A 19,603-nucleotide genomic window follows, 5' to 3' on the forward strand; every position below is an offset into this window, starting at 1 on the left:
TTATATACACATACCATGAAGTTGAAAAGTATGAAACTTAAAAGTTTCTTTAAAGATGCATAGAAAAAACTTAAATTTTGTAGATACAATTAAAATTCTCAAAAATGTATGACGTTATTTATAAAATCTCATTTTATTTTTAGTTTATATAATAAACGATGTTAACGGATAAAATTATAAAACATAATATATACATAAAATTCATCACAAAAATTGTCTAGAAAGTCACATCAACCAATCAGTATATAGAACGGTCTATCGAAATATAAACAAGGAAGATAACGTTAGAATAATAGTCGTGTGTGATATTCGTATCCGTGTACTTACGTGAGCCGGTGCTCTAGTAGCTTCGGTTTCCCTTGAATCTCGTCCGGTTATTAACTTATTATTTCATAATTGAGATCGTGATGTGCCTTTTGCGTACTTACTTAATTATTTTGTATAATTCAATAATTCGTGCATTGATTACGCGGAACTTCTCATCTTTATCGTTATTCCTCTACCGATCGTCATGATTTATAATTCTTATAGCTCAATTAGATAACGAATTTAATTAACATAATTTATTTAAAATATTTAATTACCAATTATCAATGTAAATATTTATATCTTAAAAAAGTTATATATGTGTTTACATACACATATATACATATATATACATCTACATATGTGTATATATATATGTACATACATACATAAATATACATAAAGGAGGGAAAATAAATTGTACATACGAAATTTTAATTCTAATTCTCTCAAAAATAAAAGTTTATCTGTGCAATTAATGCATCCTGTAAGAGGCAACATGTTTCTCGTATGCGTAACTGTGGGCCTTGTACTTTTGGCCTCCAAATACCACAAAAATGTCTTTCGAAGTGTTAGACATCTCTGTCAATCTATAAACAGTAAAAGTTGTAAGCAAAGTGATAATAAGAAGAAAGATCTTAAAATCACATTGGACAAAATCATTTTAGCTGATACTCCAGAAAAATGTGATTATGCTATTCAACGTATTCATTGGTAAGATGTACAATTGTTTTTATCTTAATATTAAATTACATATTCTAAATGCTATATATAGAAAGTATACACTAGGACTCTATTTACATTTTTTCTTGTATATCTAACTATGGACTTTTAGAATGTTATTTATGTTGACATATATTTTTTTAATTACTTACTTGTTATCCTTCAGTAAGTTCCTGCTATTTAAGAATTTTAGAGTATATTCATATATTTTAATTATACATATATCTTTTTACAATAATAATTTTCGTTTGATAATGGTCTAAGTATATGATTAAGATTTTTATACATTTTATGACAATACATAATTAAAAGTATAGAAATGTAATTTTAAACATCCTCATTATTATTATTCATTTGTTTATCTTGAAATAAATATCTTTTGTGTTAAAGCAACTTGTCTAATGATGTGCTGGGTTTTGATTGTGAATGGGTCAATGAAGGATCTGTTTCTTTACTTCAACTTGCTACATTTAATGGAGTATGTGGACTTTTTCGCATTGGCAAAATTGGATATATTCCTCAAAAATTGAAAGTATGTAATATTTCACAAATTTAAATCAATATGTCAATTAAATGGTTATGTAAATAATATGACAAACATTTTTTTAGGATTTACTAGCTAATAAAGATATTCTTAAAGTAGGAGTTGCTTCATACGAGGATGGACAGAAGATATTAGCAGATTATGGGTGTAGAGTTAGCAGTACAGTTGATTTAAGGACATTAGCAGCACGAGTGAAGTTACCAAGTCCACAAAGTTTAGCTGCAATGAGTTTGCAATATTTAGGCGTGGAAATGGATAAATTAATAGAAATTAGGTGCAGCAATTGGGATGCTGGCACTCTTACTGACGAGCAAGTAGCATATGCTGCTTGTGATGCAATTGCATCTGTTCTTATTTATGACCAAGTAAAATATAATCTATAATGCATTTTAAATAATTTTATTGGAGAAAAATGTATCTAATAACTTATTTCATATTTTATAGATTACGCAGAAAATGAAGGAGAAGTATTCATTGTGGGAAATCTTAAAAAATTATATAAAAAGTATATGTAATAAAAATCTAAATATGCATTTTCATTGTATACCTAATGATGTAATTGATACGAGGTAATATGTTTAATATATTAAATACATTTATTTTATAAATATATCAAATATTAAAAATATTTTGAATTTCAGGTTCAAGGCTCAACATGAACACACAACTATTAATCAAAAAAACACAGAAAATAATCATTTTGGCAAGATTGACAGAAATTACAAAACAAATAATAACACTATACGTAAAAATAATGTACCTACAAGAAATAAACCATTATATCATAATTGTTACTTACAAGCACCAGATGGAGAAATATTATGTACATGTGATCGTAAAAAAGCAGAATGGTATCTTACAAAAGGATTAGGAGAAGTAATTGAAAAGGAACCACTTACCGTCAGGTTAAAATTTGAACCTTCTGGGCGAGCTTTGGGACAGGTTGGACAGTATTACACACAAATTAAAATCAATCAGTGTGTGGTTTGTGGAACATCAGATAAGTTTATTAGAAAAAATGTTGTACCTCGGGAATATCGTAAATATTTTCCATGTAAGTTAAATTTCTTTTAAATAAAATTTTATTTAAACTCTACATATAGTAAAATGCGTTATTAATAAATTTCCAAATATTTTCTAGTGGTGATGAAAGCACATCAATCTCACGATATATTATTATTATGTCCATCTTGTCATGAAATAAGCAATTATCATGATCTGCAGCTCAGAAGAAAGCTAGCAGACATGTGCGACGCACCTTTAGTTGGTCCATTGACACATATACGTAATAAAAATGTAAATAATTCAAGGAAGTTACATTCAGCTGTTAAAGCTTTAAGAGAAAGAACAACTTTGCCTGATGCACGACGCAAAGATTTAGAACATTATATTTTAGAATGTACAAATGAGAAACAAGTTACACCAATTTTGCTTGATGTATTAAACAAAAAATTAGAGAACACAATATCAGTACCCGATCCTGATCAACCTAAATGTCAACCTCATGGTTTAAAGGTATCATTAATGAATAATAGACACTAAACATTTATTATGTTTTTTTGTTCTATGAAAAAAATTACAAATTTTATTTTTCAGGTTGTTCAATATTTTCATAAAAGGGAAGGGGGTTTAGTAGAATTGGAACGTATGTGGAGGGAACATTTTCTTCTGACTATGAAGCCAAAATATCTACCAAATCTATGGTCTGTTCATCACAATCAAGAAAGATTAATTATTCATCAATCACAGAACAGAATTAAACCAGAAGATGCAAAGGTAGCTGGTTTGGCATACTGAATTTTTAATATTATGTACCTAAAGGACTCGTATAAGAGCGAGTACTTGTATTAAAAGACTGTTACATAAATTTATATCTCTGGTTATGTGCATATATTTATATATATATACATGTATATACATATTATTTATATATTTATATCAACACACATGTACATAAGAATCGATAACGTTTTTCCTTTTCTACCTTACTTTGATGAATAAGATTGGTTGCAATTTGTAAAAACCTTTAATTTGTAAAAAACAGAGACTTGTGATACTTTAAATAACGTTTTATTTTATTTCAACATTTTAACCAATACTAAGATATAAGTATACCAATTTTGTCAGTAGATGTTCCAAATTATTTATTGGTGACTAAAGTGTCATTACATTTATATATACAGACTTCAAAGGTATATCAATTAAATTTCTAGTATTATAGGTTTTTTGAAGCATTTTGTTGCCTAGAATTACTGTTTGGAGGAGGAGTCTTCATAGTTTTTAGTTCTTCGTCAATACGTTCTTTAGCACGTACAATTTTTGACTGAATATAAAAGGAACCACCTTTCGATCTATCATTAACTTCCATAAGATGCTTATAGTTACGTTCAATAGCTTCTACTTCATTCACTCGTTCAACATTCAAAATTTGTAGTGCTTCTTCCAAAGAAATACCAGTCTTATAATTGGCCGCAACATGTTGAGTACCTCGTGCTCCACCACCTGTTTTATGTGCAGCAGCTTGACTTGCTGCAATTTCTTGTCGTAATGCACGTGTAAATGCTTTAACAACGACTTGTGTGCCCATTATAATTATTTGTACTAAGTGTTTTGCCATAACCTCTTCCCTCTTATTGAAAATAGTTGTCAAAATAATTTACAGTATATTTTTCTTTTGCGGTTTAGCTTTCAGAAAATATTTATACTAAACAAGATTCGTTTTTTATGATATTCAAATAGTAATATCACTGTTTTCAAATTTTCACGATGGTTTCTTTATATAACTTATTTGTTGCACGTCTCATACTCGTATTGCACCATTTTAAAACGCACATGTACTATATAGAAATACATATATTACTCTAATATTACTGATTGTCTGTACATAAAGTTTCTAATTTAAAAAATGATGTCTATATTACAGTATCAAACAAATTCGTAGAATGCTAACTTTACATAAAGATGCAATATATATTAGATAGGCTGTTTTCGTTTGCAGAGAACGTGCGAGGTTATGATTAAAGCAACATCAACAAAATAATGTTAATTAAATTTTGGTTAACATTGGAATTAAAAAATCGTTAATTCAATAATTTATAATTATTATTACTTTTATTATTCAATAATCTTATATTTACAATCTGTTGGTCAATTTTTATGTGAAATAAAGTAGAATCTGTCTTTGAACTTCTTACTAAGATGAAATAAAAGTATTTATATTCTATCAATTTATTTTGAATATTAAATGTATGCTCAGTCAGGTATCGGCAGCGTATTAAAATATTTCAATGCATTAATTGCACAAGAATTTTCTAAATTATACAAAGGATGAATTATTTTGACTAAATTTAAATTAGGCGATCCAATGATCAATGGCAATGGGGAATTCTGTGCAATTGATAGTCCACTAAGTGCATAACATGTATGATATACATCTTGACTTCTGAAATAAATATAATAATTTATAAAATTGCTTTTACAATAAGTAATAGCAGTGTTTCATACTTTCCAGGCTTGTCTACAAGACTCCCATGAGGATGTTGGCAGCAGATTAATAAATATTCTTGTAAGGCTTCTTGATTAAACAACCAATATGCGGAATTAAATACTTTGTTCTCCACACTTAAAATCGAGTGAATCAGTGGAAAGGCTCCACCTTGCCAAAATGAATAACACCCATCTACTAGTTTCTCTGTGCGCCCCTGGAATCCACCTTCCAAACGCATTTGTTTGTTTACTATCCACCTCTGAAAATAAATAGATATGAAGAATGGCTCTTTTAATATATATGTATTATAAAATTCACTATATCAGCTGAATACCAGAAATGATTTCAAACAACAGAAGTGAGGTTTTCCAAGAAGCATAAGTGCTGCTAACCCACAAAATCCATATCCTCCATGAGCTTCCATGCCAGGAGAACCACCAAAACCACCTTCCCATGTTTGACATTTAGCTATCCAACTTTCACTTTCCTTAAATATTTCAGGAGTATATACATTTGTCAGTTTTGCTACAGAAAGAGCACAATATATTCCTCTTATATCTGTTTCTCCATCTTTATGTAAACTGAAAGAACCATCTTCTCCATGTAAAGATGCTAAAAATTGTTTAAGTCCTTTTCTAAAACCAATAGACAAAATCTTACAAATAGAATTTTTATAGCAAAGTCTCTTAAAATGTGCACTTTCGATAACTATGTTCATTTCTTTTATGTATATACCTATCAATTACTTGATAAGCTTGAGGAGTACCAATAGTACATAAAGCATTTATTGCTGCATATGTAGAGGCTAAATGAGGATGCTGCCCTGGACCTCCTCCAAAGCCTCCTTCTGGTGATTGACATTTGGCCAAAAAACCAATAATTTTTGAATATTCATCATATTCTAAACGTTCTCCTAGGATTTGAAGAGAATGTAGACTCCAATAACAGAGCCACGGTCTGCTAGAATCTAAACACTACGAAAAAATATATGTAACAATTTTAAGTCTAATTAAAACATAGATTGCTAATAAATACAATCTAGATATTCTTACCTGGTAAGCTTCAGTAAGATGAAACAAAGATTTTTTTAAGAACTGAATATGTTTCTGTCTTGTTAAAACAGGTTCATTACTTAATTTATATAATTTCAGTATATCATTTTCAACACGATCCTAAACTCAAAATATTAAGGAATATTAGCAATACAGGAAAAGAAAGGTATATATGGTAGGTAATTAATTTATTAATATTGAAAGCATACTTGTCGTATTGAACTTGTTGTTTGGTATCCTTCATCATCCTGTTTTTGTTTTAATATCTCGGCGTAAGTTCTAATGTGTGGTTCATCACGTTCACTAATTTTTGAATTCCACATGATCTATGAAACACGTGGATATATTGTATTAACAATTGAAAGAAATAAATCATGTATTAAAATAAAGATATATATATATAAAACGAAGATTGTACTACGAGATTTTAAAGGAAAGACGGTAAAAAAGATGGGTCTTTTGTCATCGCTTTAACTGATAAAATTCTGCTTCTTAGTAAAACTTTGAATTTCAAGTAAGATTTCTTCAAATTGAATAATGTTGTAAGGGTTATATCACTTTCACGTTGATTGTGTAATAATTACTTCAAGACTCAAAATAAGGAGAAGGTTAAAATTTCTCTGACAGTAACTAATTAGAAGTTGTACCCGATACGTAAATGATTAAAATGTAAGAAGAAAGCTTTAGTTATTAAACTTGTCGTGTGATGGTGCGCTTTGTCTCTAGGAGAATTAACCTATTCGAACATTTCTTCTTAATTTGTAATTTTTATACAAGTAAAAATGTCAGGAGCACTTTTGTTATAAAATATTATTTACACGTATATTACTAGATTGATATTATTGCGTAATAAAAAGAAAAATAACACGTGGTGTTTAGCACATATCGTGAACTGCAATAATAATAATGCGTATTGCGACAGATACTAATTTTTTATCAAAAAATTTTGTTATTCATACATTTTACGATGAAAGGACTTGTTTTTGCTGGAATCAAGATAAACTTATAATATTTCCATATACAAATAATGAGTACATATTTGTTAAAGTATTAACAGCTCCAGCTCCAATAAAAACTATACAATGTTTTACTGGTCGAATTTTTTTAATTTGCATTCCACACGGCGTTTACAAACTTTCAAGGGACCGAGAATTTGCTGTTCTAAGTAAAAGTGCGATTGGAATGGGTACTGTTTTTCATGAAGTATTGATACCGAGAAATGAGTATCTTTATTTGGATAATAAGCGAGAAATGACAAATAAACTGCTATTTAAGCTTTCTTCCCAAGAAACTAATTCCAGTCAAATGTATGTTTATCCATTAAATGTGGATAGCATTGTAGAATATTTTATGAAAACTTTAACAAATAATGATTCTACTGTAAAAAATTTATGCATAATTGCAGATGGACTAAAACTTTTAATGCTAATGAATGAAAATGTAAAAATAATACATAGCAGTATTTATTCCATTAGTAATATAATACCTGTACGAAAGAGTTCCAAAATTGCAGCATTACTTCTTACTACAAATACAAATGTTATTATTTTAATGCATTCAAAAGATAATATGCTTGTCTTTGAAACAATTTATATAAGAACACAGATACAAGCTATTTGCGCTGGTTTTAGCCAATCCCTAGAAGATATATTATGGATTGTTTATTCATATGAATCTAAATTATATTATGTAAAGAAACAATTACTAATCGATAATATTTATCAAGTAAAAGTTGAAGATAAAAGCTTTGTTTGTTTACAATCATACGATTCTAATATAATTTTAGGTTTGACAGAAGATAATCAATTAGTAGAGTTTCCTATAAGTACAGTAGAAAGAACACTGTCAATAGAAAATAATACTTTTATTAATCTTCACTTCAATATGTTAGATGGTGTGTCACTTATAATGGATAAGATTTATAAAAGTACTCAAGAATTACAAACTTTAAATGAAATATTAACAGCAGAAAAGGATAAATTAAAAAGAATAAATTTATATGCACATAAAGACAAGATACACTTATGTCCAAAAATGATGATAAATTACATAGCAAATCAGATATTTTTATCAGCAAATTTTCATGATATCCTGCCAAAAAATAGTTGGATCGTCCTTAATGTAAAATTGGGATATCGAAATCTGTTTTGTATGAAGAAAATAGTAGGTCGGGAGACTATAGTTGATATTTATATACCTGAAAATTTAATGGCAGATACATCACAAATTGCAATAGATTTAATAGCTTTTAGAGATAAAAGATATCCTTGGTGTTTAATAAGGAATTATGTAATCAGTGATTATGTGGAAAGAAGAAAGAAGAAAAAGAGATTAAATGTCGATTTTATAAATTCTAAAATTGCCATACTTAAAACTTGTATACAAGAAGGAAACATTAATATGAAAAAATTATCTGAAATTAAGAAAAGTGTAAGAAAAGAATTTAGTGATATGTAAATTTTAACAACATACAAAACGAACGGTTTTTTTTTTAATTTGACATTTACGTTATATTTTTATAATATAAATTTATATAAAAAATAGGGGTTGAATATATAGGAAACCAACAAAAAATATCGAATGCATTTGAAAACAAAACTGTATCTTTATTTTGCGAATATAATAATATATATATAATGATAAATATTTGACTCTTTTTTTGGATACACATTTTTATCGACATGCTTTTTATCAATTCTATAATTATACAATATAGATTATACAATGTTGCTGAAACTATGTGCAATGTGCAGTTCCCTGCTATACACCAATACAGAGCATTTTGGTTTAGTATTAGTGTGTATGCCTTTTTTTGGATAATGTTTTGATTTATCAAGGAATAATATGCAGAAAGAGATAACTGAATATCTTTTTCTGCATTATGATTTTGGCAAAATTTTGCTATTGATGTGAGCAATATACACTTATCCTTATTTATAGGCACACTATTACATAATGTTAATCGACTAAAAGTCAGTTTACAAATATAACGCACATAAATAGTTGTTATTTTTTAATTTTTCTTTCGCATGCTTCACTAATATTTATATCTTCACTTAGTAAGATACAATTTTTGTTGTGAAAATAACATACAATTGTTATGGGTATAAACTCACAGTTAGTGATATCTATAATTTCTATAAAATACTGTAAATATAAATAAATTTCAATAAGTACTTTAAATTGCTGTTAATAGAATGCATAATGACTAAATGGATTGTAAAAATATTGTCTATAATATTCATCGAAAATTAAAAATAAATTGGGAATAAAGAACTAAGCAATAAAGGAAAAAAAAAAACAATAAAAGAACAATAAATGCTACACAATACATGACACTATATGGTCTATCTATTGTAATTTAAAGGTATGCATTGTCTAAATACATTAATGTTAATTGTAACATAATGTGTTAATATGAGTATATGGATCTTAAAGCTATATTGTATATTTCGTACTAATGTAAAATATTCCATAAAATTGCCCAAAACATTTAAACATATTTTATGTAAATACTCAAACATATTTACATAAAATTCCTTAAATAATAAATATATACTTATATAAAAATTAAAATCTGAATGATTTCTTTTAAATCTGAAGCTCATGTTACATTAAAATGAATATTCTTTTGTAATGAAAATGCATAAGCTATATTTCGTATTTTGAAATTATAGTATCTCATTCAGTTTTTGAATAATTAATATTTACAAATAATGGTAGTAATTGCTTTCAATTTCTTACGTATTTTTAAAAGCTATTTGAAAGGACTATTGAAATATTTATAAGTTTAAAAAATATGGCAGTAATGGTCTATCTATTAAATTTTAAGAAAAAGTAACGATAACCTGCAATAATTTATATCTAGAATTATAAATTTCATCACTCTATCCAAGTAATTCTATACTGTAGACTTGTTCTGCTTTTAAGAGTAAGTACATGAATTGAATTTCGTTTGTCAAGAAAATCAATACTAAATTCTTTTTGGAATATCTAATTACTTTGCACATTTAACGGCTGATTATACATTTATGATTTTTTTATTAGAGATTTTTTGAAATTTAGAAAAACTTCTATTCGTAAAATACTATTTAAAACTATTAACTATTTGAAACTTAAGATATGTACAAATGTTGAACATTAAGTTTTATATCTGACACACACTCTTTTGTATAATAAAAATATAGTAATTGATAAAAAAAAAAAAAAAAAAAAGAAAAAAAAAATGGAATAAAAGCACACATTAGGCATATATCGTTAAAATATCGAACTCTGCAATTCACTATTTGTCTACAGGGATTGTACCATTGTGTTATCGCTCAACATTTCTTTTTTTTCTAAGAAACACACAAGTATTCGTGTTGTACATACATCATAAATGAAAGAAGATTTATAGACAAGAAAATTTTCTGCTTCAAACTGAAAGTTAAATTAATTGCATTTTACTATAGCAAATAAATTTAAATGAACATATAATTTGAATTTTGCCATAGAAATCATATCTATTTCTTATTAAAATGTAATTTTTTAAATACGATTAAACACAGTTTATAAATTTTTTAAGGCACTGAATAAAAATACATAGTATTTTTATACCATATATACCGAGAGTCTCATAATTCATTACAAATGGGAACAATTTGTTCCTTCTATTTACACTATTCACATTTGTGTAAGGAATATGATTTAACGAATACAAGATAATTGAAAAATAATGTGTCGTTTCAAAGAACTCTATGTGTCTAAAGGATATATTAAATTATACATTCAGAGTTCTTTTAACCTTCTAATGTAACACGTTCTTAATCAAATACATCCTTGAATAAAGTTTGTTGACTTGATGGTGTAAGAAACGTAAAAAAACTAATTGTAGTTATACAACTGCATTTAAATTTGGCTACTTTGTTTTTAAATTTTTAAAAACTTCATTTGCTTCGTGAAGCATAAGCATAACAACAGGATCATTCATATATAATCATTAAGAAATGTCATATAAATGTGTATTTCATTGATACGAAATGCACATATCATTAAGTATCGTTCTTATAAGGAAATGCATGGTATAGTGATATTTACAAATGTTCAAGAAGAATAGTTGAAAAATATATATGCATTTTGTGATAAACAATAGAAAATGAAGTTTGCTATAATAACGAGAATAAACAATCTTCAATAAGTGTTCCGCTCTTTTAAAATATAAAATATCTATAAAAAATTATGCAACATTTATTGATTAAAAATGTATTAAATTTTAATTACGTATGAAGTTGTTTACGTAGACTACAAGAAGAGTCAAATGTAGATATATGAGTATCTGAAATTTTGGCAACTTTCCCTGAGCGTACTAACTTTATAGATGTAGAACATAGTGGGTGGTTTCCACAAACCAAACTATTTGAAACTTAAAATACACAAGATCAACTATCAATTTGTTGCGCGATAAATATTTAAGTAATTTGTTAAGTACCTAATGCCATGATAGCATTGTATGTCATAGAGGTTTTTCCTGCTCTTCGTTGTTTAATACCTGCAGTGTTAATGTCGACTCACTAAATGCTGTCGACTATTTTCCGAACGTTAAGAGTCTTCTTGCTTAGGCAGGAGATTCGTTCTTTCTTCTTCTTCGATTAATTTTTTTGCTGATATAGCTCTGTTTGCTTCTTGACGAGCCAGAATCTCTGTATTTAAATCTAACTTAGGTTGTGCTTGACCAGGACTGATTATTGTTGTCTAGAATACATGTATGTAGTTATTACTTCTTAGTATAATTTTTTACATTTTATAAAATTGAAATAATGAAATTATGATAATAAAAAGTCAACCTTTACTGGTGAATTTTTAAGTTTTCCATTATGATCACTATATAATGAGATGAATTTCGAATGTGTAATTGGATTAGCACTGACTGGAGCAGGTGAAGTTGGAGCAGTTGCACTATGAATAGGAGATTGCACATTATCTTTTTCTTTCTCCTTCTCCTTCTCCTTTTTACTTTCTTTTTCTTTGTCAACAGGTAATATCGGAGATTCTGGCATACTACGATCATCTTCATCCAAAGAATGTAGTAACTAAGAATTATGAAATTATTATATAATATAAATTTGATCATATTTTTAAGACCATTAATATCATGCAATTAACCTTTTCTACTTCGTCGTCAAATTGTTGTTCCTGACCCGGTAATGAATCTTTCTGACTTCTTTCTAAAAGTGTGGCTCGTTTCGCAGCCAAATATAAAGATCTTTTAATTTTGACATAAAACACTTCTGTGACTGCCCGTACCGTATAGTCAGGAACGAATGTATACCGTAACATAGAATCTAAATTGATCGATTGTATGCTTCCCACCGTTTGAGGATTTGTATTGGTAGGTGACTCGGCTGAAAAATTTTACATATAAGTCCATGAACATGCTGAATATTTTAGACATAAGGAGCAAGCTGAATATTTTAGACATAAGGAGCAAGCTTAATATAAATTTTACCAATTCCAACATTGACAGTAAGTGCTTGAGAACCAAAATACGTAAACGGGCCGCTTTCGAACATCATATTCTCTTTTCCAACTGTAACTTCAACTCGACCTTCTAAGATTAAGACGAAGTAGTCGACCGCTTTTCCTTGTTGATAAATTACAGCTACAGGATCATTTCTTGCTTTTTCGCGTGATTTCACTTTGATGTGATAAATAATATCTTGTTTAAGTAAACGACGCAAAATAGTTTCCGATATTGTATCGGGCTTAAAAGCATCTACAGCTGTGGATCATATATTACACTCAGATACATTTTAACAGCACTAAAATAATGTTTTATATAAATTTCATATTTTCTTAAATCAAAACACTTCTTCCTACTTGTAGACAAATACTGAAACATAGCCAATGTTAATTGAGGCGATATATGAATTCGTTGATTTTCTTTCTTCTCTGCAAACACAGTAAAATCTTGTATTTTATGTCTTGCTTGTCTTCTGCGCTTAGATTTATTATCCGCTGCAAGAAAACATGATTAATGTTAATTGCATTCATGCATATATAATATAGCGCATTTTTCATACAGGTGACTTACTGAAGACGTCAGTTTCATCCATGATCTCAGCTTGAATTAATTCTTCTATAACATCTTCTAATGTAACCAATCCTATTACTTCATAAAAAGGATCGCCTTCGCCTTCGTTATTAACCCTTTGAACAAATGCCATGTGTCCTTTATGACCTAAAATAAGTGTAGGTTAGATATATTTTTACTTTTACAAAAGATACATTAAACGATCCAATGACATAGATTAGTTCGAAAGATATAAACCTTCTTTAAATTGTTTAAACATAATGTCTAGCGTAACATCTTCAAAAATGAAGTTACATGGATTTTGATAAAATTGACATAAAGTTTTTAGTGGCATATTATCATCTGGATCAACAAATGCGAGATCTTTAATATAAAGCATTGTAACAATATTTGTTCTTGCACCTTCATATACTGGTATGCGAGAAAAACCTACAAAATAACAATAATAAATGATGTAAACCGTACATGTATATGTATTATTATTTGTAAAAACAATATTCTATATTCTATTGATAAACATATAAGTAATGCAAAATTTAAACCTGATTTCATAATTTCTGATACTGTCTCAAAATCTAAAATGGCATTATAATCCAACATATATACATCCTCAATTTTTGTCATTACATCCTTAACAGTTTTTTTTCGCAACTCTAATGCTCCAGCAATAATGTTCACTTCATCTTTTTCTAAATCATTATATCCTGTTGTTACCTATAGATAACAATACAGAATGACACAATTATATATTATACGTACAATTCGCATATACTGATATGAAATTTTTGATAATATTATTAGATTACATGAATAACATACTCAATAAAATTAATGGATATTAATTAAATATATTATTTATCTTTATATTAATGCACATATATATATATAGAAGATAAATTCAACTTAAATTGGCACAGTATAAGAGTGTAAGGTTATCTTATTTAAGTTTCATCATGATAAGTAATCTAACATATACGCTGAACAGTATAAAAACTCCAAACAAACGTCAGTAGATCTATATCTTACCTACATATGATTGAATTTAGATGTTAGTATAATTATCTGTCCTATCCATACGCATTCTGATAAGATCCATACAGGAAAAAATTTGAAAAGGAGTTTTGATAATATATACTTCAAATTGCAAACAGAAAAGATCGTATTCAGAATATAGGAAGCTAAAAGAAAAAATTATAACAGTTGCTTCGTTACCCCATACCTTCACAAGTTCCTTCAACCGTTCACGATTATATACATTGCCAATTTCTTCTCCAAGAAGAAAATCTAAAAGTTTACTGATAGGATAACTCATTGGAAATGTTAATACCATAGTTAATTTGGTAATGTAAATAGTTTTTGCTCCAATACACAATCCATGTCTACTGCAAATAGCCTAGAAGTATAAAGTAATTTACCTAATTATTAAATTATCTCTAAAATTTAAAAGTTGTGTTTTTATCCAATGTTTCTATTGAAAATAAAATATATACTCTTACAAATATACTTACTTGTGGCGAAATTTCACCAAAAATTACAATAGCTAAAGTAGAGCAAATAACAGCAACTAATCCAGAAGTTAAATCATCTAACAAAATAGTAAAGATCGAATTTACCAAAACATTGGAGAATAAAATTGAGCATAGCAAATAATTCCCATGATTTCTCACTGGTTGTATTGTTCTTGCATATTGTTTTTCCTTTAATACATGGATTATCGAATGAAATTGTTATAAAATTAAATAGTTGAAATAACTCCAAGTAGTAGAAAGTAAGGTACCTTTTCTGTTCCAGTATTACAAAGTATCTTCAACTCAGTTCTGTCCATTGCCATTAATCCCAAATTTAAACCAGAAAATAGAGCAGAAAAAGTAAGACACATGAAAATAATTACAATACTAAGCCAAAGTGGTAAAAATTTTTCATATGTATATATCTGTAAAAATAAATATTTTTAATAAATATTTCTAATATATTGATTAATGGTTAATGGTATTTTGTTTCTATTATATTTTATTACTCACAGTTTGCCATGATTCAGTGCCTTGATGTCTAAAGAGTAAAGTATTTGGATTTGCCTCTCCATATACTGGTTGTTTTACACATATGAAGAAAGGTGAACCAAGAGGTAATACCACATCAATAGTTGCAGTGTTATTTCTGACATTTTTTATCTGTATCAATCATATTTTTAAAAAATTGTTTATGGTATAAACATTTTCTAACGAGTAAGATAGGAATGCTTACTAAAAATTCATTGGTTTTAATCTTATCGCAGATACTACCCCTTTTGGCTGGTTCATCAGTAAAAGTAATCAAAGTACCTTCTGTGAAACCAAAACCAAATAATCTTATGACTGCCTTACTGCCAGCAAGTATCTCTGGAATACCATCTTCCCTATAACTAGGATCCTTTGCTGATGTCTCTATTCTCAAACCCTCAATAAACACATCTGTATGGATTTGCCGAGTAAATAGATTTTTGGGGTCATCATTGACAGTAGGTAATAAATCGAAAGTGTCACGACTTGTACGAAAATATTTTCTGGGAATAAGTGACATAAAACAATAGATTAAATTAATTTTTATTTAAAAAAAAAAGAATTAAGAATTATCAGAATTAACAAGAAGAAATTTTATGAATTGTTCCAAAGTTTATTTAATAATAAACGTCTTTGTTAGTCTTTTTAGAAGTAAAATTAATGTTTTAATTAAAAGAATTATAAATTTAACATATCTGATGTATAAGCAGAGAGATATAGAGGAGTTAAAATTATTAATTAATCTTTAGAATTAATTGACCTTTATGCAAACAATTAATTAAACTTGCTTATATTTGAATGTTTAAATACGAAATTGTGAATAGAATCAGACAAACATGTTCCTTTATAACGTTACATAGTAGCAAAATAATGATGTTTCATATGTACATATAATTATAGCATTATAAGAGAAGTCTCTTGCCGTCGATAATATCGGGATTTCCGCTTTCGTAAAAAATGGTGCCAAGTCATACGATAAATGTCTATTATTTATATGGCAAGAAAATTCTCTTTAATGATGCTCGGATAAAGACAAGTTATCTAATATTTAACTTACTTTGATTGTATTGGAGACCTGATAGTAAAATTGCTTCCAAGATTGGTCCATATTTCACCGAATATGCTGACGATCTTTAGACAGAAATAGATCGTAGTAACCTTAAAATTAGGAACTTTGTCGAACTTATATATCGCACGACTGCCATTCGGTGAGATCCAAATTGCACTTAATTTGTTTTCTGAATCGCAGTTATCAATTGTACGTGACCAGAGTAATGAGACATTATTCTCGAGGCCGGTGCCAAGAATTTCAATCAAGAAACCTGAACTAGAAGACACGTTCTCTCCCGTAAAAGATTTTTTCCTGATTAAAACATCCACCGATTTGACACTTAAATTATCAGATACTTTCACTTTTGTAAATGTATTAACGGTTACTAAATTGGATGTCACAAAAACAAGTAATAAAAGAGCTGCCGGTGTGCTTGAGCAGACAACATGTTGCGCCATCATGCGACAAGTGCACCGTGACAACTTCATACAGTCCTCAGTTAGTACTGCATTTATAATCTCGTATCGTCACAATACGCTTGCGTATTATCACAGATCAATCGTAGTATAGATTTTACATCTTATAGAATTTAACCGTTTATGATTCGCGGTATTTTTGAACTTTCATTTTGGTCATTTTCATCAGTTACTGTCGCCAAGTTAATATCCGCTATTTCAATATTTTAGCGGCAAGCTAACACAATAACATATTTATATATGGATGAATATATATATATATACTATATGATATATTATATTATATCGTATACGAAATATAATATCTCGAGTTACACTCGACGATTTATTCATTCACATATAGAATCGCAAAGGGTTAAAATATTATACCAACTGGAAGAAATTAAAAGTTTTATTTTCTCCTATTTTTAATGTTTGCCAATTTATAAAGATGACGAGATGCTAACGCTAAAAAGATGTGGTTTATTCTGGAGAAAAAGATTACAAATGTAAAGTCTATGCGTGCGGTTAGGGTTTGCTTTTTTGACTGACGAGGTTTGGAAGCGCTTTTGTAGTTCGTGATGTGGCGCCACTTGTGGGTTGATTGTGAAGTTGGTCGAGGGGGCACCACATAATCTTTCTGCTTTGGCGGGAAATAAGTTACGTTTGGGTATATGTTTTGTTAATGCGTGAAATGTTTGATATTAGATCATAATGGATTTTGAAAAGGTTTCATAAATTTTGATGCTATTATAAAGTTACTCTGTTGTTAAATTTTATTCCGTTTTTGCTGTACATAATGCCGACCGGTTAGTATTCTTTGATAAATTAATATCTTGAAATGTCATTTATGATTCAAAGAGGTTATTTTGAAACGTTGGGTTAAAATTGTGCTAATAATTTCTTTTAAATTTTTTAGCAACGCCTACATTTGTACAAGAGATAGTTAACGTTATTAAGAGATTCAAGTTCGAGGAATTAGAATTATCAGTAGCGCCAGTTTTTCCAGAAATATCCTGGAGTAATATAAGATCCGAATTAATTAAACATCACAAAAATTTTACATCACACAATGTAGCAGAAGTTATTAAAATGGTTGTCATCGTAAGTTTTATGTACAGGCATATAATCTTATTAATTTTATTTACTGTTATATATTGCGCTTCTTTTATTTTTTATTATAGGAAGAAAAAGTTACAGAGAAAATTTTAAGAGATCGTTTATCAACACTACGATTAGTTGGTAAGACACACAAAATTCAATCACAGACTTCATTTATTTTATAGATTGATGTAATGAAATTTTTATATTTCAGATATAAGCTGGCACAGTAATAAAAAAATGTGGTATGGCTATATATTAATAGGTTCTGATAAAACTGTAAATTATTTCATAAACAGAGAAATTCAAAATAATATGCAAGATAATTTTGATTCATTAAATATGAAAATTAATGTAAAGATATATACACATAATGATATTACATATATGTCTTTAATAGCAACAAAATATAAAAATAAAAGAGGGAAAGAAAATCAACGTGCAATTTCACACGTTTTTGCTTTATTTATGGGTCAAAAATATTTTTTTTCTACCAAAAAAACTATTTCATCTGATATTTTAAATGCTGTAGTAAGAAGTTTGGGTTATAAAAACTCTAAAAGATTTAAATTGATGGGTAGAGATCTTAAATCTTTGAGCAAATTATGTTGGAAGAGGAAAGAAGGAACAATAAATTCTGAAAATATTAATAAAACTGTGGTATATGAAGATGGTGTTCTTGATAAAAAGTAACATATCTTTCAAAAATTTATATGTAAAATGAAATTTATTTTTAGTTCTAAAGAAAAATAATATCACATATCATATATATCCTATAGGAAGACGGGCATAGACTTCACTCAACAAAAGCAGCGGGTAAAGTATGCAGAAAAATGTTTTGGTGATAATCCTCCTACCTTAGAAGTACTTGTTGTAAATGGACCTAGTATGCCTTTGTCACATGAAGATGTATCAAAAGAATTACCAAATGAAAACATACAAATAGCGTGAGTTCTTTTTAAATGAAATCATATGACTTAATATTTTATAGTTTTAACAAAATTCTATTTTTTTATGTATTTAAATGTATTTCAGATGGGAATTTCGCAGTCACAACATCGTTGCATGTTTAACAAAGTTAATAGAACGACGTATATTGGTTACACCAGTGCCTCATTATATATCAAATTTAATGACATTAGGAAGAAATGTATTAACACTTAAGAAGGATTAATAATTAATATTTAAATGTCATATTATACTGGTATAGAGCTAATGCAAGCAAAGCTTGCCTATTACTTTAATGATCTTGTAATTATTCAAATTCTAAGAGACGAATCGGTAAAAACATATTACCATGATATATAAAGACATAATTTATTTTTTTTTATAGTGTTTTTGTTATCGACTATTACAAATTTTTTAATATCTTTAAATAATTGTTATGTATAATAAAATGTAATTTTCATATAACTAAAAATAAAGAAATATAATACATTTTTCATTTTCTTTTTCAAACGTTTTATATTAGTCTCATTAATTAACAAGGTTAAAAGAAAACCTATGATGTAATATACGTGAACAGTGAGATGTTATTTAAAGTACAATAAAAGTGTATTAAAAAATTCTATAAATTAGTATACTAGTTATATTTACATTTATATATGTATATGTATGAACATGTATTTTACAATGTATAATATTAGGATAGAATATTTTCACATACATACAATTTATTTGATACTTTATTACAATAAAATGGCTTATAAATAATAAGCTTTTATGGATAAATATATTGTGTATCTTAATTATATAAGCAATATCGAAGTTAAATAT

At 27.8% G+C, this 19,603-nt stretch overlaps 7 protein-coding genes across 12 annotated transcripts in view; 4 read left to right on the forward strand and 3 right to left on the reverse strand.

Moving 5' to 3' along the window:
- Positions 1–19,603, forward strand: part of Hfp (Poly(U)-binding-splicing factor hfp) — a 49,041-nt gene that overhangs the window by 19,591 nt on the left and 9,847 nt on the right. The gene's annotated exons all lie outside the window — the stretch shown is intronic.
- Exd2 (Exonuclease 3'-5' domain-containing 2) lies at positions 273–3,456 on the forward strand. The gene is made up of 7 exons (XM_072009788.1): positions 273–1,020; positions 1,420–1,561; positions 1,639–1,938; positions 2,018–2,142; positions 2,215–2,627; positions 2,715–3,088; positions 3,170–3,456. The coding sequence occupies exons 1-7, from the start codon at positions 785–787 to the stop codon at positions 3,368–3,370; spliced, it is 1,791 nt and encodes a 596-aa protein (XP_071865889.1). The 5' UTR covers positions 273–784; the 3' UTR covers positions 3,371–3,456.
- Blp (mitochondrial import inner membrane translocase subunit Tim16) lies at positions 3,628–4,533 on the reverse strand. The gene has a single exon (XM_072009884.1). The coding sequence runs from the start codon at positions 4,188–4,190 to the stop codon at positions 3,789–3,791; it is 402 nt and encodes a 133-aa protein (XP_071865985.1). The 5' UTR covers positions 4,191–4,533; the 3' UTR covers positions 3,628–3,788.
- Fntb (Farnesyl transferase beta subunit) lies at positions 4,666–7,203 on the reverse strand. Of its 4 annotated transcripts, none has more exons than XM_072009844.1 (7): positions 7,072–7,203; positions 6,322–6,438; positions 6,113–6,232; positions 5,796–6,034; positions 5,395–5,695; positions 5,078–5,319; positions 4,666–5,015 (listed from the first exon to the last, which is right to left on the reverse strand). In XM_072009844.1, the coding sequence occupies exons 2-7, from the start codon at positions 6,433–6,435 to the stop codon at positions 4,826–4,828; spliced, it is 1,206 nt and encodes a 401-aa protein (XP_071865945.1). In that variant the 5' UTR covers positions 6,436–6,438; positions 7,072–7,203; the 3' UTR covers positions 4,666–4,825. The 4 variants fall into 4 exon arrangements, with proteins under 4 accessions (XP_071865945.1, XP_071865946.1, XP_071865944.1 ...); XM_072009845.1 differs by lacking the exon at positions 7,072–7,203 and adding an exon at positions 6,760–6,895; XM_072009843.1 differs by lacking the exon at positions 7,072–7,203 and adding an exon at positions 6,697–6,829.
- LOC139990474 (uncharacterized) lies at positions 7,009–8,675 on the forward strand. The gene is made up of 2 exons (XM_072009811.1): positions 7,009–7,143; positions 7,255–8,675. The coding sequence occupies exons 1-2, from the start codon at positions 7,019–7,021 to the stop codon at positions 8,567–8,569; spliced, it is 1,440 nt and encodes a 479-aa protein (XP_071865912.1). The 5' UTR covers positions 7,009–7,018; the 3' UTR covers positions 8,570–8,675.
- Uex (metal transporter uex) lies at positions 8,698–16,777 on the reverse strand. Of its 2 annotated transcripts, none has more exons than XM_072009709.1 (14): positions 16,278–16,777; positions 15,426–15,723; positions 15,203–15,352; positions 14,959–15,114; positions 14,690–14,878; positions 14,401–14,574; positions 13,724–13,895; positions 13,419–13,610; positions 13,182–13,328; positions 12,968–13,105; positions 12,597–12,869; positions 12,254–12,492; positions 12,019–12,180; positions 8,698–11,842 (listed from the first exon to the last, which is right to left on the reverse strand). In XM_072009709.1, the coding sequence occupies exons 1-14, from the start codon at positions 16,757–16,759 to the stop codon at positions 11,690–11,692; spliced, it is 2,925 nt and encodes a 974-aa protein (XP_071865810.1). In that variant the 5' UTR covers positions 16,760–16,777; the 3' UTR covers positions 8,698–11,689. The 2 variants fall into 2 exon arrangements, with proteins under 2 accessions (XP_071865810.1, XP_071865809.1); XM_072009708.1 differs by having other exon boundaries at positions 11,935–12,180.
- LOC139990497 (uncharacterized) lies at positions 17,331–19,271 on the forward strand. The gene is made up of 6 exons (XM_072009855.1): positions 17,331–17,535; positions 17,646–17,830; positions 17,911–17,968; positions 18,042–18,516; positions 18,607–18,774; positions 18,863–19,271. The coding sequence occupies exons 1-6, from the start codon at positions 17,526–17,528 to the stop codon at positions 18,999–19,001; spliced, it is 1,035 nt and encodes a 344-aa protein (XP_071865956.1). The 5' UTR covers positions 17,331–17,525; the 3' UTR covers positions 19,002–19,271.

The sequence above is a fragment of the Bombus fervidus genome, chromosome 9 (assembly GCF_041682495.2).
Source record: "Bombus fervidus isolate BK054 chromosome 9, iyBomFerv1, whole genome shotgun sequence".
Taxonomy (NCBI): Eukaryota; Metazoa; Arthropoda; class Insecta; order Hymenoptera; family Apidae; genus Bombus; species Bombus fervidus.